Here is a 19,583-nt window from a genome sequence, read left to right on the forward strand (position 1 = left end):
CAATCATGATCGAGTGATCACATCTGCAGTAAAATTTAGGCTAGTTTAAACAAATAAACAAAAACCTGAGGTATGAACTGAAGTGAACCGTGGATTTGCAGAATCATTACCCCCCCTATCAGGCAGCCATATTGGAGGTCTAAAGAGCAGCTGAAATAACTGAAGTTAAATTAAAACTCAATAAACTGGAATTATTTCAAGTGATGATGAGTGTCACTATATTAATAGTGCACTGTGCATCAATAATGTAACCCTGGACACAGAATCTAGTTAATTTGACCATTTACTGGAGGCGATGACATTAAAGAATGGGCCCATAACTTCTATCTTTCACACATTTCTAGTCCAGTTGTTTGAATTGTTTGTGCCCAGTCAGATGGATCCAATGGGCCTCCTCGACTTCAGCTGTAGTTATTAACAGATGTCTGCAAAGCCTCTATTGGCCACCTGAGATGCAATCTGTTAATCTGAGTGGATATTAGGTGGCTTGCAGAAGGTCGCTCCAGAGCATCAGCATGCTTCCTGCCTCGCTGCCAGTGGCTCAGTGCTGGCTAGCTTGGAGTCCGGTCTCTCCTCGTCCCACCAACTGGGACAATTATATAAGACTTTCAAGCGATGTTCATGCATGACTGAGCAATGCAAGACTCGGCAGTGGCCTCTAACTCATGCTCTCCCTGAACTCCTTGTCTTGTCTACTGTATGTTTTTTAGGCAATGTGACAGATGTGCAAGACCACGGACACATGCTGACGCTCACCTAACAGTCATACTCGCTCAACAAACACGCAGTCAACAAACATTGCCGATACAAGATCATGTCTGTCTGTTTACAGTTTTGACCGCTCAGTACAGATCTCTCAAACATACACGTCTACACACAAACGCCTCAGATGCTGCCACTTACCCCAAGCTCGGTGACCAGAATGTCAGTGATGCTGCCCAGAACTGTCACACAGTCAAAAATATTCCAGGCATCTTTGAAATAATTCTGTGATCAGGACAAGAGAGAGACAGAAGAAGGGCGAGAAAGGAATAGAGAAGACAAGAGGAGGATGGAATGGAAATAGGGAAGGTGAGAAGGTGATGAGTTGACATGTGGCGAGAGCGACACAGTAAAAGGTAGACGAACATGGATGTGGCAGGGAAGCAGAGAAAGAACAAGTAAGAAAAGAACGGAAGAGATAAAAACAAATGGGCAACGCAACGGGATGGAGCATAGACAGACCACATTGAAACAAGGAGAAAGGATAAGGCAGGATTGAAGTAATGTTAAAATGAAAAAGAAAAAAAAGAGTAAAATGCAGTAAAAGAGTGAGAAGATGAGAGAAAGAAAGAGCAAGACAGGGAGAACAGGAGTCAGACAGAGAAAGATCGAGAACAAGAAAGAGAAAAAAAAGACATGTCAGTGTTCGACAGGAACAGGAAAGAAATTAGATGACACAAATGGACCATCAGTGACGGCATGTTGGATGGATGCCAGCAGACAGGCTAGGGACAAATTGTACTGCATCAGAAGACTATAGCAGCCACCAAACATCACATACTGTAAATCGCTGTATATCATAAACCAAACCAACACAAAGTCAAACTGAATTCCTTCCAGCTTCACAGACATTCCTTTAAAAAGAAAACAATGCATCCCTCTCTTACATCTAATAAATAAACTCAATCTATGAATCTACACATACACACATTTATCCACACATGCTGATCATTGTAGATTTTTAAATTTAAAAAGTAGAGTGACTCAAAGAGGAAGAGTGTGGCATGGTGAGGACAAAATTCTGATGAGCGAGGTCGGCTTCTTTTGCTTTCCTACACATTGCCTGCAGTCAAACTGTGCATTAGACAAGTGGAGGGACATGGAGGGAGCAAGGCAGGCGGCTATTAAAATAAACCACCTTGACAAACACACACAAACACACACGCACACAGATATCTCAGAGGCCTGGTGTTATTCGTGTGTGTGATTGTGCATGCTGAGGGGTGTGTTTAAGGGTGCTCTCCTAGATTCAAATCCTATCCTGCTTAATCTCCACCCTCTCTGTAATATCTGCTTCTCTTTTTACCGCCTAGCTGTCACTCACTCTCCTTCTTCTAATTACTGTATTGCCGCTCCCCATCTGTCCTGTATGTCAACATTCATCCCTAAACTATCTCTTCTATCCATTTTTTCCTTCCTTCCGTTCCTCTGTAGCTCTGATGACTGCACACTTCACTGCTGACTTCTGGCAGTTTCTTTTCGCCCTTCCTTTCTACCTATAGTCGTATATCTCTTGCTCATCATTCACTCCCCCCCCCCCCCTAGTTTCTCCTTAAATATGTAAGCAATAACGTCAGACAATGTGTCCCAGTCGAACAAAATAACGGACGGGGCTGCGGTGAATACCTCCACAACATGAAACAGAGCAGCATCTAATTTGTTTTCTACATCTTAGTCTCTTTTAGCACGTTATGATTATCAGGTAACAGCTTTTTATTTGTTACCTTCGAGTAGCTTTCTGCACATTGTCTCAAGACTATTACAATTACCCAGAAACTCGACATAGAACAGCTTTACTGGGTAGTAAGGTAAGGTTGGATGTCAGACAGGGGGCATTGGATCTACATTGAATTTTAGGTGTTGCTGCCACAGTTTGACCAGAGTGTTTTTCTTGTTAAGTTTGTTTTCTGAGTGAATCTCAGCCCTTGGCTCTGCATTGTGTCTGACAAAGGCTGTATTTTTTGTCTCACTGTTGTGCGTCGCCTGGTAACCATTAATGATCTATGTGGATACAGGCATACCATGTAATAATAATAATAACAACAACAACAGATTTTCAGCACTTTCTACAAAGATACAGTGGAGCAGTAATCTCTCACCACACACAAACTAACACATAAACACACACAAACACATACACACTCACCAGTGCTCCAAAGGCGATGATCTTGAGTACACACTCCATGGAGAAGAGGGAGGTAAACACTATGTTCAGGTTGGCTAACACATCTTCATAGGTATCAGAAGCTCCATCATACTATAAACAAACACACACACACACATACACACACACAGGCAGCGCACACATTCATACCAGCAAACCAGTGTACAAGTATAACAGAATGGATTGCCGTACACACAGGAAAGTGTGCGTTAAGGTAGACACACACACAGACATACACACAGACACACCACCAGGGACAGAAAGAAGGGCGAGTATAAAGACATATAAAGAGACACACAGTTCAACTCACCCAATGGAGAGTCAGACATATTCATTACAATGTGTTTATCACAGGGAATAGTTCACACAGTAAGAGATAAAGGTACAAAGAGAGATGGAGGTTAACTTCAGCAAATCAAGTCATTATGTTGTTCTGTTGATGTGTGTTAATGCTAATGTTTGCATCACTGTTTCTGAAGATTTTTACCTTCATCATCAGCACAACCGTGTTGAGCGCGATCATTGCCATGATAGTATACTCAAATGGCGGCGACACCACAAACTCCCACATTCGGTATTGAAAGCTCAGCTTGTTCTGGGGCATGTGGCGTGTCAGGGGCCTGGCATTGATGGCAAAGTCTATACAGGCTCTCTGTAAAAAGCAAAACAAAACAAAAAGGTTTTGTTCACATTCTGCTGTGATCCCTCTTTTCCTCTCCGTTCTACTCTACCCAGCAGTTATAATCCTCCCTCTTCCTGTCTTTCAGACACCCTCCCAATACTCTTTATCTGTATCTGCCTTCACTCCCTTAATCCTTCTTCACCTCATTCTTTTCTAAGCTGTAGTCCTCCATCATCTTGTCTCCTTGCTCCTGGAAGGTGATGATGATGAGAGCCACGAAGATGTTGACGAAGAAGAAGGGGAAGACCACGAAGTACACCACGTAAAAGATGGACATTTCCATCCGGTATCCCGGGCTCGGGCCCTGGTTCTCATAAGTCGCATCCACTGAATGCTTCAGCACCCTGCAGAAGAAGAGAAGCGAATGGGAGAGGGTTATAGGTTGTCAGAAAACATGTGTGCTGCCTGTGACTGCGCACGTTTATGCATACTCACTGCGGCCACCCCTCTCCGGTAGACACGGTGAAGAGGGTGAGTAGGGCCCAAGCCACGTTGTCGTAGTGGAAATCGTACTTCTTCCACTCCCGCTTCTGCGCCTTCACTTCGTTATCACGTTCGTAAACCAGATATTCGCCCCTGAAATACATATACCACATCATCAGCACAATGCGAACAAGGGAGAGTTTGCTTCTACATTTATTCCGTTTCCGAAGGGGAAGAAACACTTGAAATGTTTAAAAACCACATGAGTCAAGCGTCACACATGAAGGGACTCAACATTACGAAGGTGACCAGAAGAATTTTACCACTCAGGGTAAATATAGTTTGTATTTCCTGACCTGCAATCGCGCTCAAACTCTTTGGATTCATCAGTGCAGTAAAAGAAGCGTCCCTTAAAGAGCTGCACGGCCACCACAGCAAAGATGAACATGAAGAGTAAGTAGACAATCAGGATGTTGAGCACATTCTTCAGAGAGTTCACCACACAGTCGAACACAGCCTGAGGACCGAGAAAGGGAGGGACAGACACACAGATTGTAATTATTTTCATAAAGAAACAAACTGGATTGAAATTATTTGTGCATTTTGGTCTCAAATTGTGGCATCAAAGGGCAAATAATGTGAGATAATGTTAAACCTTTGTTTTTTGATCAGATGCCCCCCCCCCATTGCTTCCAGAAATCAAATCTGCAGCAAAACTTTTTCTTTATAAACTTACCTTAAGTTTGGGAAGACGTTTGATCGTCTTCAGAGGTCGCAACACTCTCAGTACCCTCAGAGACTTGATAGTGCTGATGTCTTTTCCTTTACTGCTCCCCCTGTATGTGTACACATGCACATATACACACACACACACACACACACCAACGCACAGTCACAGATACGTACATACACACATATACACAAACACACACACACACACACACACACACACACACACACACACACACACACATTGAAAGAGTCAGCAGGTTAAGGGTGATTTGACAGGCTTAGACCTCTCGATTCCAAAATGGCAGTGGGCAGCCATTCCTTGATGGTATTTGTGTCCGAGTTAACTCAAAATGAGTAACTGCGTCTGGGTTAAATACATAGCAACACATGCAGCATTGCTATAATATTACAATTTAGCCTCATTTCTAATTGTGAGGTTAGCATTGTAGCTACATGCTAGAGTTAGGTGGTGTATTACAATTATAGTACATGCTATGGAAAGAACTGATATCATTCTTGTCTGAATGCTATCTTGTAGCTACACTGGTTTAATACTTTGCAATGTATTTCAATGCTTTACAAAGACAGTTAAAGCCTTGGTTTCCACATGCCCAGCTAATGGTGAAAATATATAAAATATATTCATGCTGCATTGAAACCTTGCTTTCCATGCTGCAATATTTCTAAATTTAAGCAGCAGTTTGAGTGATGGAGATCTCTATTCTACACAGAGACATTTGCAGAGAGAGTTTAGTCGTGGTCTCAGTTAGACATATACAATATTTTCTGTCTGTAGTATAAAAACGTTAAAAAATAACTCCTTAAATTTTAAATGTAACTCACAATTTAGTACTATGACTATGTGCTTCAAAGTGGTAAAAACTTGAATGAACAGCCAAACTCTCTCTTTTGATGACTCAACCAGTTAATTACTATGAACTCTAAACTACAACTAGGATTAGCTGGTTTCACAGCATTGTTCAAACAGCATGGAATCTTGTCTTTTAAGCCATTTCAGCAAAGACAAAGATATTTTAGTGAGCATTTCTTGCTGAAATGCTGAGCCAAACCTCTTTTTTTTAGAACTTTGATGTTAGATTTCAAGGTACATATGTGAGAGAAGAGGAATTAATATTTCAGTTGCACTCAACACTCTTCACAAAGCAAAAAACTCACAAATTTAAGAACTACAAACAAGCCTGTACTTTAGTACCAAAATAAATCTAATCAGATTGTAAATAAACAATATTTAGTAGACCGATGGTAAAAGTGGGCAACTCTGCAAAATCATAACCTGTTTACTTAAAGGAGTCATTTGAAAGTTTTGCTATTGTCACATATCCAACATTAGAAATAACAGATGTTTACTTACCAGGCTAAAAGAAACATTGTGAGTTCAGCATCAAAGTTCATACCTTTACTCGCCAAGAGCTCTCTCCAGTGGTGGAAAGCAACCCTTTTGTTTTGTTTTATATCAATCATTTCTTCCACTGAAGTTAGCATGCTAACTAGGTAGCCCCAGTCCAGTCATACCGTCTTGTCACTCTCCAATACCGAGTCACTGTAATGTCCAGTCTGCCCTGAAGAAGTAGCATTGCTCAGACAGTGTAACATTTTTCCTTGCTATGCAATGATGGCTGAAGCTCTTGAAAAGACTGGTACGTAAACATCTGTTAATCCTAAGGTTAGCCATGTAGCAATAGCAAATAACTCCTTGAAATAAAATTGGCCAACTTTCCAGTACTGAGGAAAACTTTTGATCTCTGTTTTTTAAATTTTTTTATTGAAAACTATTTTTTCCTCAGATCAGGCTGAAGAAATTAAGGTCGAAGGTCACTGAGTGTGGTCCTCAGGGAAGGAGACAGCTGTTTGTACAGCTGAATGTGTCATACAGCTGTTATACCAGATGGTAGACTGCTAGTGGTTGTGTGTGAGTAGGCTTTGTGTGTGCAAGTGTGCATACAGGTGTATGTGTGTGTGTGTGTGTGTGTGCGTGTGTGTGTGCATGTGTGTGTGTGTGTGTGTGTTTGTGTGTGTGTGTGTGTGTGTGTGTGTGTATGATCACACCACTCTCAGGTGCCACACCATTAGCACAAAATATCACACGGTATCTGTGTGATTCAGTTGAGAACCTGACGCTGGTTAACTTGAGGTTTAGTTGTGTTTGAGTCAGAGCTGTTCCATGGTGAACAATGGAAAAAAGGGAAGAATAGATAAGTACAGAAGTCAACTGTGATGAGGCATGGATGAACAGGAAAGACGTGTGGTCAGAAAAACAGGCACCAAGAGTGCAGAAGGAGAAATGAGGAGGAAAGCGAAAGAGAACTTTACCCGCCGCCGCTGTTGGTGGTCCAAACGGAGAGATGAGACAGGGGTGAGAGACAGCGAGACAAAGGGAGAGAGAGACAAAAAGACAAAGGGTGGGAGAAAGAAACAGAATGGGGCACAGAGAAAGGAGGGATTTTGAAGGAAAACATCCATATGAGAGACAGAGAGAAAAAAGAGAACACAACGCCTGCTTTTTGTTAGGTCAACCCTCCCACCCACAGACTACTGATAATAAATCAAACATACACATGTATATAAACACTTACACTTTCCATTTAGGCAAACTTATTATTACAAACTAGATGTCCTATCTGGGAGCGACTTTTACTGGTATTATCATTTCATCTCGAAAATACCACCAGTTTATTGTTATTATTATCATGTTGTATTCTAATTCTACCACAATCATCAAAATTTTGTTTTCAATTTTAATTTGGTCCACAGCCAACTTTTAAAATCTGTAAATTAGCACTCCCTTTGAAAATCATAGATGAAATGTGAGTTGCAACCAATTATTGTGAATGACTGATACAAGACCAATGTGCCCACATATAAACTTTTTTAAACATACATATAATGCCAACTAAAAAAATTTCAAAATGTCAAAGTATCCCTTTCCAAATGTTTTCAGTTACCATACAAGCGTCTCTGCCTCAGAAGCCTGTCTGGACATAAAGCTCAGTCCAGCTGCAGAAATGCGCAGGACAGTGGCACAAGCGGTCCAAGACACCAGCAGACCAGACTAATTGGATTAAAGGAGCGATAAACATCTCCAATGAGAATGCTGAGCCTTTCTGGAGTGCTGTTTGATTTCCACCAATTGAATTAAGGCACTATCTGGATGTGTATGAGTCTGTTCTGACTGGTTCGGATCTCCCCATCGGCCATTAGTGTCGTTAACCCCTATCGTAATTAAATCAGACTTTATTGGTTCAACTGGCTTAATTGATTGTTTTCTGAGTTTGTCTTTATGTTAACACACAGCCTGTACCAGAGTTGTGCATATAATTACAGTTTTCTCTCTCTGGTACTCATTTATTAATCATATTAACTTTGTTGATTAATTCACCTAAAAATCGATTTAAATATGTTAAGCTGCTGTGCTGCTTCTGTATGTTCTTTTATCATTTTGAATTCGTGATTATTTCGAGTTTCATGATTTTTGTCCATTAAATTTACCTCACTTTTAACACTGCATACATCTATTTATCAGTCTATATGTACACACTTAGTCACAGAGAGAAGAAATACAGACAAGTTGAAACACATATAAATATGCAACACAAAGAGGTTAGAGGACACAGTTAAGGACAGAAGCACAAATATAATATACACACAAACAGAAACACAGACAGGTTTATATGTACCACATAAACAAGTAGATTAAACTGAAATTAGGGAGAAGAGTGTTAGTGAAAGACTGAGGTAAAAGCCATTCTTGTAGATGGGCACCACCACTAGAACCCTGGAGCACCTGCCATGTTTATGCTTTCTTTATTCATGCTGGCCTGGAATCAGTACTACAGTAGAGTTTTTTTTTTACTGTGCACATTCTTCATTCAAAGAGTATACTTCTTAACTGCATGGATGAGCTGCACAACCTTGACTATATGAGATAATAGCACAGTTACAGCAGAGACATTTACAGTGGTTGCAAACATCTGTGGCAAACATTCAGTTTTTGCGTCTTCTGTTCTGAGGGAGCGTTTCCCTTATATACATGACATTGCCACAACTACAATGTCATAAAGTTGCAATTACACAACTCTGGAGAGGGCTTTTAATTTGAGACGACGGATTAAGTGGAGACACGTGGCGACACCCGGCCGAGTCAAGAGAGGAAGAGAGAGAAAGGTAGTTTTAACAAGCTAACATTAACTTGTCACCACTACAACACTACTAGTACAACAAAACCCTTCACAGTCAGAGTGACTATTGGGCATAAAGTCAGTGGACAGGTTTTAGAGGCCCTGTTGTGTCAGTCTGTTTACCAGTCCTCTCTGTGTGCCTGTCATTCAGGGTGCACATGTGAGCGTGCAGCGAGCGAGGTCCGGAACTGGGCTCACTTCATTGAAAACCCCTGCCAAGCCTCCTGCTGCTGAAAAAATTGTGAGGCCACATGTTTCATGTTCCCAACAGACTGGGCTTACTGCTATAATAATTGAACCCAGATAGTTAACATTAATTGTATTCAGCTCTGCATTATCAGTACATTACTTCATATTCATGCAACATAAATAACAACAAAAACATGCCTCTGCACTCTGGACTTTTTGAAGAAACCTACTGAATCTCAGGGGCCTCAGGGAATATTTGAATATGATTCCAGAGGACTGAAAACAACAAAATGTTAACACTCATGACTAAAATACAGAAAAGATCATAAATGGTGAGTAAGTGTCTTACCTAAGTTGTTAATAGGCTAGTGCGTAACACTTTTGTTCAGATTTAATGCCAATGAATTTTGTCACTTATAGCCAGCTAACAATTTGCTTTAAGGGAAATTACAAATGGTCATCTACTCAATGTAACAAGAAAACTTTTCTAGACTAAATAAAATACACTATCCAGTTGCAAGAGTATCACGGGCTCCATGAGAAAACACTTCTTGCATCTGCCAGAACTGTTATCATGACCTCACACCCTCTTACCCCACTTAGGTGTACCCCACTCACAAGAACGCAAAAACTGAACATTTGTGGAACATGAATGCACAGACGTCGCTGTTTCCTGAAAATACAGACTGGATTTTTAAAGTCATGAATAGGATCAAGCACAACCTTCTTTTCGTTTCTGCATGATGACCTGTTTCAGAATTTGTGACTGGGTTTACAGCATTAAAATTACTGTACTGTATATCTTCAAACTATACCAATGTTACATTAAATTAAACATTGACTGCAGTCCTGCAGGTCTGCTTTACTTTACATTCTTCTCAACCATGCAAACTCACAATTCATGCTTTATACCCAGCATAGTACTCATAACCTCAGCCCTAATTCAACTGAGTTATGCAAAAGTAACTGTATTTATCCTCACAGTCATGCAGATTAAGTAGGGTTTAAAGTACCTGCTTTGTTGTGGTGAAGGGTGTGGAGATTTTTGGGAGCGAGCCAGGCATGACCTGGCCTGGCTTTGCATGGGGCCTTTAATTCTAGAACGCCCTGGGCACTAAAGGGTTACAGGTGCAAAGGGTGGTCCTCACCTCTCACAGGGGGAGGAGGAGGTGAATAGGAAGGGAATGCCAGGGTACTATTTTATACCATGTAGGGGCGCAGGGGGTTGGTGGTGGGGCTTAGAAATGGCAGGAGTGTAGAGAGAAAAGGCAGAGGAAATGGCCAGCTGTAGAGGTTTTGGCCATTTGTAAGCAGAGACAGGAAAAAGTTTAATGGAGGAGTATACGGATGACAAGAGGATTGAGAAATGCTTAGAGAGTAAGAGAACATGTGTGTGAGAGAATGAAAGGACAGAAGTCAGAGAGAGAGAGAGAGAGGAATAGAAAGGAGAAGCCCAAATGAGCCATAGGTCAATAGAGAAGAACAGGGGAGGCTGTACTCCAAGGTGCCAGTGAGGCAGTAGACAGGCAGGAGAGAAGGAGGAGCGAGGAGGAAAGAGAGGAGAGGACTGGGGGGAGGCAGGAGGGAGACTTACGTGAAGGCGAAGGCCACCAGAGCACCACTAACCACTATAAAGTCAAGGATGTTCCACAAGTCCCGGAAATAAGAGCCCTGGTGCAAGACCAACCCCAGATCCACCATCTGCAAGAGAAAATGAGAGCATGATGATGAGATGAGAGCCCCTGGGCACTGCCGTAGTGCGCAATAAAAAAAGTGTCTAATCCTCATTTGACCTGGGGTTCTCAATTGCTTAGTTGATTCGGGACATTGCCTTACCTTGATCAGCATCTCAAATGTGAACACACCTGTGAAGACATAGTCAAAATAGCGAAGAACCTGTACAAAGAGAAAGAGGGAATGATTTGCTGCTGCATCCGGCTAGTGGAAAAGAGTGACAGGATGGATGTGCACAATGATTTCAAATTCAGATGTAAAACAATAATTTTACATTAGGGTATGAGTTAATTTTTAAAAAAAAAATTTTTATTTGAATATTCTACTTAAAGTGTCATACATATATTGTAGTATATGAAATTATTGTTTTATAAGTATATGACATTATATCAAATATTCTAATCCATATCATGTTGAGCACATGTGGCAAAAGCTGTACTTCCAAATGATAATGTCACTGTTTATTATACCTGTATAAACAAATAATAAAAAATGAATCTATAGGTTTGCCTCACTCACTCCTCTCAATAGTAAAATAATTCCTTTATATTATCTACTGACTAAATGGTTGGACTCCTTCATTTACATGTTTTATGTTATACTTTATATGATTTATTTATTTCTATTCCCTGGTCCAAGTAGAGGGCTGGTGTGAAAAAGGTATTGTGATAACATGTACATAATATTTCACGCAACAAAAGCATTGTTACATCAATGTACGTCAAACTTCTTACATTGTTGCGAGGGGATTCGGGCCACACAGGGTCTTCAGCAGCCAGGGCAATACTGCTCATGGCAATAACCAGCAGGATACACATCTCAAAATAACGCAGGGTGCAGATGTAGTGACATGCCCGTCGAAACCTAGGAGCAGACAAAGACATTTTTTTTCCTCTTGTGTTTGTGCTAAGGAAACCATTAGATCTTCTTTCTATGTATATAGTATCTGCTAAGTTACTGTTAAGTGTTCTCTGCCTCTGTATGCAAGTGTTAGTGAGTGTGTGCATGCTAGTGTGGTAGCTGTGACTTTATAGTAGGATCAATTTTCCATCAAGGATTTAGCTCTGAGTCTGTAGATAAATAAGAAACTAATGCTGGGTGAATGTGTCAAGTATCAACTATTCCTGTGTGTCGGCTAATGGTGAGTCAAATAATAATAATAATAATAATAATAATACATTTTATTTAAAGGCGCCTTTCTTGGCACTCAAGGACACCGTACACAGTTACACAATATAATATTGTAAATAGTGTAGGTGAGTGTGTCTGTATCATTACGGGTTGGTGGTGGACAGGATGAACATGGAGCTGAAGGGAGGCATAGGCTTGGGTCCACCTTCGCCTCCCTTCTCATCATCATCGTCGTCCTTGTCCTCCTTCGCTGGCAAAGGCTCCGTGTTGGCATTTTTATTGACTGGATCAGAGAGGGAGAGACAAAAGGAGGGAGGATGGCGTGAAATGGAAAGTTTGAAGAAGAAGAAAGATTGAAAAAAAAAATGACACATTCACTTTTGCCCTTACCCTGCAGTATGGCATTGGTGGATGGAAAAATTGGCATGTCTATTGCTGTGTAGTCAGGGTGAGGCAGCCTGATGACGCTGTTGGCACGGTGATGTCCGATGTTCCCATAGCTATCTAATGTGACCAAACTCCCATGAGTGCCACTGTTAGCAAGATGGAGGGCAGATCCAAAGCCAGGGGCAACGGTGCGGCTGGCGACTGGGTTAGGGTGACTCCCGCTAGGTGGGGTAGAGCCAGAGACCAGTTTGGTATTCATGAGGTTGTCCATATCCTCGCTGTACTGGCTGTCCTGCCTAGAGAGGCTCTTTTGGATGGGCCGTGTGGTAGAGAGGTTAGGGACACTGCAATCCCTAGAAAGAAAAAGAAGAAAAAAAGATGATAGATAGAAAAAGGGAGGAGAGGAAAGAAGGGAAAGGATGAAATCCATAGAGAGATGAGAGATGGAGTTTTGTGACACACAGATAAAATATCAGTACAAAGGAAAGGGGAGAGGAATTCATCATCAGACAGAAACATCAGTTAAGTGAATATCCAAAAATGTCTTTGTTGCAACTGAAATTTGCATCCTATCTATAGCCACATGCATTGGACATACTTCCTCCTGTGCTGGCACATCCTCTTCCCCTCGCCGTCCGTTTGGTTGCCATGGCGACTTCTTCTTGGCCTCCTCTCACTGCCATCACCAGCTCCATCCTGTTCTCCTCCTTCTCCACCCCCATCCACCCCTTTGCTCTTGTGTCTCCCCGTTTTTCCGGCTCCTCCCCCGCCATCCTCGCCGTCTTCTGCGTTCTTTCGATGTGACCTGGGCTTCCTGTGTTCTGACTGCCCTCCCCCTCGACTGCCGCTCCGGGTGTGGTGGTGGCGCCTGGACGGCCTCTCCTCCGAGCCTGGGCCAGGAATCACTGTGGCATCCAATCGGACGTGAGAACTGTGGTGGCGGTGCTCACCTTTACGGCTCCGCTTGCTCTCTGTGGACTCCCCCCGATCCAGGGGAGGCCTGACCGGACCTGAGCCTCCACCACCATCCCCACCTACTTGCCCACCATGTTCGTGGAGGCGTGTTTGCCTGTGGAGCTCGTCAGCAGGATGGTGCTGGCTGAAGCAGAGGTCTGAATTGTTGGTGGTGGTCTTGTTGGTGTTGTTGTTGCGGTTCTCGTGGGGGTCAACCACCAAGGGTCGATCCAGGTGGGTCTTCATGTCTGGACGGATGTGACGTGAGTAGTTCACCTGCAAGGAGAGGAGAGGACAGAGAAGCAGCATAGAGGGAAAGATTGAAGTTACAGTATAAAGGTATAATTTACAAACATTGTAACTGCAGATTAAAGTCACATTTGGCATCGTCCAGCGTATATATGGAGGACTGATGGAAAATCTACTATCAATAAATAATAAACTATACATAAATATACACCAGCTAAGCAACATGTAACATAATTTATAATCATCATCATCATCAACATGATTGCCATCACTTGTGTATACTGATAGCACAAGTCTAGGGGCCTTTGTTTGCCTTGTCCTTTACATTGTTGTGCTCCTCCCTCCCTGTCCTTGCCTTCCAGCGGTCGTCAGGGTCCAGCTCGTTATAAAGGGCCTCACGGCTGGATGCCAGAGTCTGCTTCCTCAGCTCCTTGGTGCGTTGCTCCCACACTGACTTATTGATTCCCTTATTGTGGTTCTTCTGCTGCTCCTTACTGCAAAATGAGATAGGGTGGAGAGGGAGGAGGGGGATTGGCAGCATTAAAGACCTGTTCAGAGACATACGCCGTTGCGCAAATATACACACATAGGCATGAGAATGATGTGAAAACCAACACCAAAATATAAGTACATAAAAATAGCCAGGACATAAAGACACACTGGGGGCCACAGACATGTAAAAGGGTCATTTGGCTGGACCTTTAGAACAAGGCAGCTCAACAGAACAAGGTTCTGGGTGTCTACACAGCTTGCCAAAGCACAGGGCAGGACAGCCCTATTTTGGTAAACCATGTGGGGACACAAAATGGAGGATAACGCTGAGGCAAGGTCAGAATTTGTTCTAATTATCTATATTTGACCTACCCAAAGTAAAGTATTTACAATTTAAGGCTTCATGCAGGACAAAAAGCCAAACGGGGGCGACCCAGACTGACTGAGCAGTCTTTAACCTACTTTATACCGAAACGCCCAAAAGGTGTCAGTGACCACCTCCTTTCTTACCCTCCAGAACTTCAATGAGTAATCAACTTTAACTCCCATTTCTCTCGGGGCCAACAGTCAACCACAGTAAAGCAACAGCCGTACTGCGAGGTGCAGGCAACAGAAAATGTACTCTTGAAAATAAGCCAACACAAACAACAGCTAAAGAAAGCCAACTATGTAGTTCATAAAAGAGTTGAGAACAAAGGGACATGGAAAGGAGGGTGTTCTAAAACACAAAAATAAAGCAAGGAATGGTTGTAAAGTCAATAAACAGAAGGGATTCAGAAATGAATAAACAAATAAATAAATACCAGTCCAGAAAGGGGTCGGTAGCGTTGTGACACTCACTGTGTACTTTGTTGCTGAGGAGGGAAACAGCTGGTGAGTGAGATGGCACGAAAGAACAGAAGGAGGATTTCATTCCAAAATGGGCTATCCATCCACCATTTAAAAAAACGGTCTGCCCGCTATTCAAATAAAATGTGCCGAAGAAACTGAACACTAAAGTAAGTAAAATACATTCCCGAAATGCAAAAACTGAAAAAAAAAAAAAAAAAAGAAAAAATCTTGATAAATGGTAAACTGTTTTGCCAGAAAGATTTAGCATTTTGGAATGCAACCCTTTACACACACAAACACATGTACAGACACACACACACACACACACAAAACGCACGCACCCAGACATTCATACACACTCACCTCTACAATTTGTTCCATCTCTGAATCTAAAACAATCCTATTTATTTTTCATTGTCCTCCTTTTTGCAGTCTCACAAATTTCATCTTTCTTGCATCACTCTCTTTCACCCTGCCCTGTTCTGATCGTTCTTGCAGACTCCTAGCTGTACCTCTGATTTTCCTGTTTGTCTGTACAGTATCTTTTGTTCAAATCTTTCGAGCCATCTTTTTCCGACTTAATTCCACTCCTCTCCTACAAGATCTTCATTCTTTCCTTCCTTTTCCTTCACCGGTTACATTATTCATAAGAATACTGTTTGCCCTTTTCTTGCCTCACTGTTTCACCACACAAACTAAACTACAAGCATATTTCTTCACATACATGAGAATGTGCATTTGAAACTGTGACTTGTGTGCATATTGCAGAAATATTAAACTAAAATGTAGAAATAGCTTTTTTTAAAAAAAAACTAATGAGAACATGTTATGCTTTGCTACAGAGCATGCTAACAGTTTAGCTAGTTTAGTATACACACACAATACGCAAGTTGTAATGCATTAATGACTGGAAACATTGTGGTGAGACTCACAACTGTAAAGTGATTAAAAACTGATTTGCTAAATTACTGCTGTATTCGTGAAATCACTTTAGATTACATGGCTGTTTAAGGGCGCAGAGTGTTGTCATTGTGCGAGAACTAGTTAGTGTTCTGTAGCTTTCGTGGCAGCCTCCGTTCCTGAATCTACCATAGAATATCTTCTTAAAAAATTCTTCATGCACCACTGATGTCCCCAAGTTTGAAATCTCTGCTTGGTGCTTGGGGGGAAGGAAAAAAAACACAAGGACTAAGTCCATTGGAATTTCAATGTCTTTCCCTTTTAAAACTACAGAAATGAGGGATTTGGATTTACACTAATACAGTGGAATGTAATGCACACTGCAGCCCTGTATCGCTTATAATACACAGTGATGCACAGTGTATGAAAATAAAAAGGTTAAATAAGTTAACTAAAATCTGTTGACTCTCTTAACCCTATTAGTTAAGTACAAAATATTAATAACATGTAGAGACATCTGTCATATTTTCTTATGTGCAGGTGGCCAGTTTTGTAGGTAGATGTGAAGGCAAATGACCTTAGTAAATTTGCTTTCTAATGAAACCAACACACTCTTCTATTTCTCTCTCTCTCTCACTCTCTCTCACACACACACACACATATGTACACACATATATATACACGAGCATTGTACTGATAAATAAATACTTAACATTAATTGGACTCCCAGCTAAAATAAGCTTACTGATACACAGACACAAAGGCTCACAGCACATTGAAGTACAGTACGTACGGCACATACACTAACAAGAAGTGGGATTCACAAAATGATGAACACGTTATGAGCATCTGCTTTGTTTCTGCAGGGATTATTTCAAATCAAACTGTTAGGCATGTCTGTTCATTGCATCTGTGTGTGATAATGTGTGTGGTGTGTGTGATATAAAGAGGGCAGAGGCTTATGTATCAAAGCGGTAAAGGTCAGGACTGTGTGTGCTTGTTGTGTTTGTGTGTGTGTGTGTGTGTGTGTGTGTGTGTGTGTGTGTGTGTGTGTGTGTGTGTGGCATGGGCTCCCTTGTTGTGCTTTTTTTTTTACAGACAGATCACAATGCGGAGTGTGTGTGTGTGTGTGTCTCTATGAGTGAGAGTGTGTGAACTTTACCAGGAGTGAAAGGAAAGACCCCTGTGTATACAGAGAAAAGAGATCAAAGACTCTGACTCTCCTGACCAGAGGAGGGCTGGCCCAGATCAATCCAACAGTGGCGTGTGTGTATGTGTGTGTGTGTGTTTTAGTATGCACAAAAGAGTGTGACAAAGAGAAAAAGAAGAAAAGATAGGAGAAGCTGGCAGAGGAGAGGAGATAGAAACATATATAGTGCATTCAGAAAGTCTTCACTTTCTTCATGTATTGTTATGTTGCAGCCCTTACCTTAAAGCCTTTATTTTTCTCACCTTAATCTACACTCAATTCCCCATAGTGATAAAGCGAAAACAGCATTTTCGAAATTTTTGCAGAAATATTAAAAAGGGAAAACAGAAGTTTTCAGAGTCTTTGCTATGACACTTGAAATTCTGCTCAGGTGTCTCCCATCTCTGAGATGTTTCCACACCTTGATTGGAGTCCACCTGCGGTAAATTCAGCTTTGGCAAGAGAAGGTGATCAGTGAGTCTGGCTGAGCTCCAGTGATCCTGTGTGGAGATGTGTCAGGCAGTTCCTTCCACCTCATGGCTTGGTCTTTGCTCTGATACGCATTGTCAGCTGTGAGACCTTATATAGACAGGTGAGACAGGTGTGTGTGTGTGCCTTCCTAAATCATGTCCACTCGGTTGAATTTGACACAGGTGGACTCCAAACAAGGTGTGGAAACATCTTGAAGATGATAAGAGAAATGGGAGGCCGCTCAGCTTTAATACATTTTCAAAAATTCCAATTCTAAAACTCTGTTTTCACTTTATCATTATGGAGTATTAAATGTAGATTGATGAGAAAATTGTTTTGTTTGTTTTTTAGCATTAGGCTGCAACATAACAATGTGAAAAGGTGAAGAGGTCTGAACACTCTCTGCACTGTATATTAATGTTTTAGTTTATTACTAAATTTACCGTTATTAGGAAAAAAAGGTGCATGTCAACCAACTGATGTGAAAAAACTAGACCATCTTTTATTCCCAGGCAAGGACATATTTTAAAGAAACCGAAATGTTATTGTTTATATTAAGAATATGAGTAGTGTTGCTAAATGAGCACATCGAAGGTTGATCTTCTAAATATAATCTTTTAAAGCAGGACAAGTTCTGTGATGTACAAAACTCTTTACAATAGCACCACCAGTGTCAGACTGATACCTGATGAAGTAATGTGGTATGGGCTCCAAACTTCAACACATGACATATTCATAACAATTTTCCCTCACAACAATTCTCCGTGTAAGTGTTGTACACCGTGCTCTCCCCAAGCTCCTGAGGCCTCTCTTTCTTTAAAGATATGAGCAAATGCTCTTCCATAAATGTCCTGCCTGGTGTGAAAGTGGAATACAACAACAAGTGCGTAAGAGCAACAGAGACAGAAACTCACGCTGCAATGGAGAGATTGGCGGCAGACAGTGGGCTGACTTCAGCCACCTCCTTGGCTTTCTGCAGAGCGATCTTCTGACTGGCAGCCTCCTCTTCCTCTTGCTCATCCTGCAGAGACAGAGAGAGAGATTAAAAGAAATCAAGAAATCAAAAGCAAGAGATGAATGGGGTGGGAGTAATGCAAATGAGGGAAACATAAAGAATTCATTGAGTAGAGGAGCATAACTCCTGTACTTCAGAGAAGAAGTACAGGAGAGATGTTAAGTTAAAGTGGACGGTGGTGAACCTTGGTCAGTTCCTGTGCGTTGGCCAAATTGTCCACAGCGATAGCCAAGAACACATTCAGCAGAGTGTCTGAGCATGGGGTTAAAGGAAATCCAGCATGTGGGAAGTTTGTTTGAACATACACATACGACATGCACATACAGTCCCTGACTGAAACAACTGGCTGACAAAAAATATGTGGGTTACAGACTGAGCACCATCGGTGATTAAAATAAACAAAAAAAAATGTGTCAGTGTCTGCGTATGTACATAAGCATTCGCATGGCTGTGTGTGGAGTCTAAAGTGAGCAACTAAAACTAACACGTAAAACATAATTGCATAAGGTTTCATTTCAAGTGCACGTGTGAGTGGTGTGTGTGTTTGTGTGCACGTGTGCTTCTTTGCATTTCCACCGTCAAAGGATACAGTTGCCAAAAAGTGTGAGTACGATGAAGAACACAGAGAAGGCCATGCCCTTGTTGACTCCGCCCTGAGACTTGATGCCATCGTACATCACCATGTTCCAGTCCTCACCGGTCAGGATCTGACACACACACACACACACACACACACAGATATACATATACAAATAAGTAAGATGAGGCTATACCTACTCCAAGGACATTTAGTGATTTGATGATTGATTAGTGCTTTGATATAGAGTACATACTGTACACCCAGACACAATATATACTCATTTAATAGGCAAAAGTCAGAACACACAGTCAACTTCTCTCAGACACACACACACACACCTTGAACATGTAAACACGATTTAGCACAATTATGATTTTGGCTAATGACATTTAAAATTAGCATTCTATATTTTATATCACTTCCTCCTGTGCAAATCCTCTTCAGTCCTTTAATCATTTTGTCCTAATCCAGTCCTTGTCTTCTCCTACTATTCTGCCCCCCC

At 41.6% G+C, this 19,583-nt stretch overlaps 1 protein-coding gene across 1 annotated transcript in view; it reads right to left on the reverse strand.

The window, feature by feature from the left end:
• Positions 1-19,583, reverse strand: part of cacna1aa (calcium channel, voltage-dependent, P/Q type, alpha 1A subunit, a) — a 64,552-nt gene that overhangs the window by 29,034 nt on the left and 15,935 nt on the right. The window contains exons 15-32 of the mRNA XM_087171094.1: positions 19,091-19,208; positions 18,686-18,753; positions 18,401-18,507; positions 14,899-14,949; positions 13,929-14,097; positions 12,999-13,630; positions 12,404-12,753; positions 12,161-12,296; positions 11,617-11,746; positions 10,985-11,044; positions 10,743-10,849; positions 4,768-4,867; positions 4,388-4,548; positions 4,044-4,184; positions 3,751-3,952; positions 3,414-3,578; positions 2,909-3,019; positions 904-987 (exon numbers count right to left, since the gene is read on the reverse strand). Coding sequence (XP_087027220.1) covers positions 904-987; positions 2,909-3,019; positions 3,414-3,578; positions 3,751-3,952; positions 4,044-4,184; positions 4,388-4,548; positions 4,768-4,867; positions 10,743-10,849; positions 10,985-11,044; positions 11,617-11,746; positions 12,161-12,296; positions 12,404-12,753; positions 12,999-13,630; positions 13,929-14,097; positions 14,899-14,949; positions 18,401-18,507; positions 18,686-18,753; positions 19,091-19,208 — 2,892 coding nt within the window. The remainder of the gene's footprint in view (positions 1-903; positions 988-2,908; positions 3,020-3,413; positions 3,579-3,750; positions 3,953-4,043; positions 4,185-4,387; positions 4,549-4,767; positions 4,868-10,742; positions 10,850-10,984; positions 11,045-11,616; positions 11,747-12,160; positions 12,297-12,403; positions 12,754-12,998; positions 13,631-13,928; positions 14,098-14,898; positions 14,950-18,400; positions 18,508-18,685; positions 18,754-19,090; positions 19,209-19,583) is intronic.

This window comes from Seriola lalandi, unplaced genomic scaffold (assembly GCF_002814215.2).
Source record: "Seriola lalandi dorsalis isolate HSWRI2012SDOR001 ecotype SW California unplaced genomic scaffold, Sedor1 jcf7180002054975, whole genome shotgun sequence".
NCBI lineage: Eukaryota > Metazoa > Chordata > Actinopteri > Carangiformes > Carangidae > Seriola > Seriola lalandi.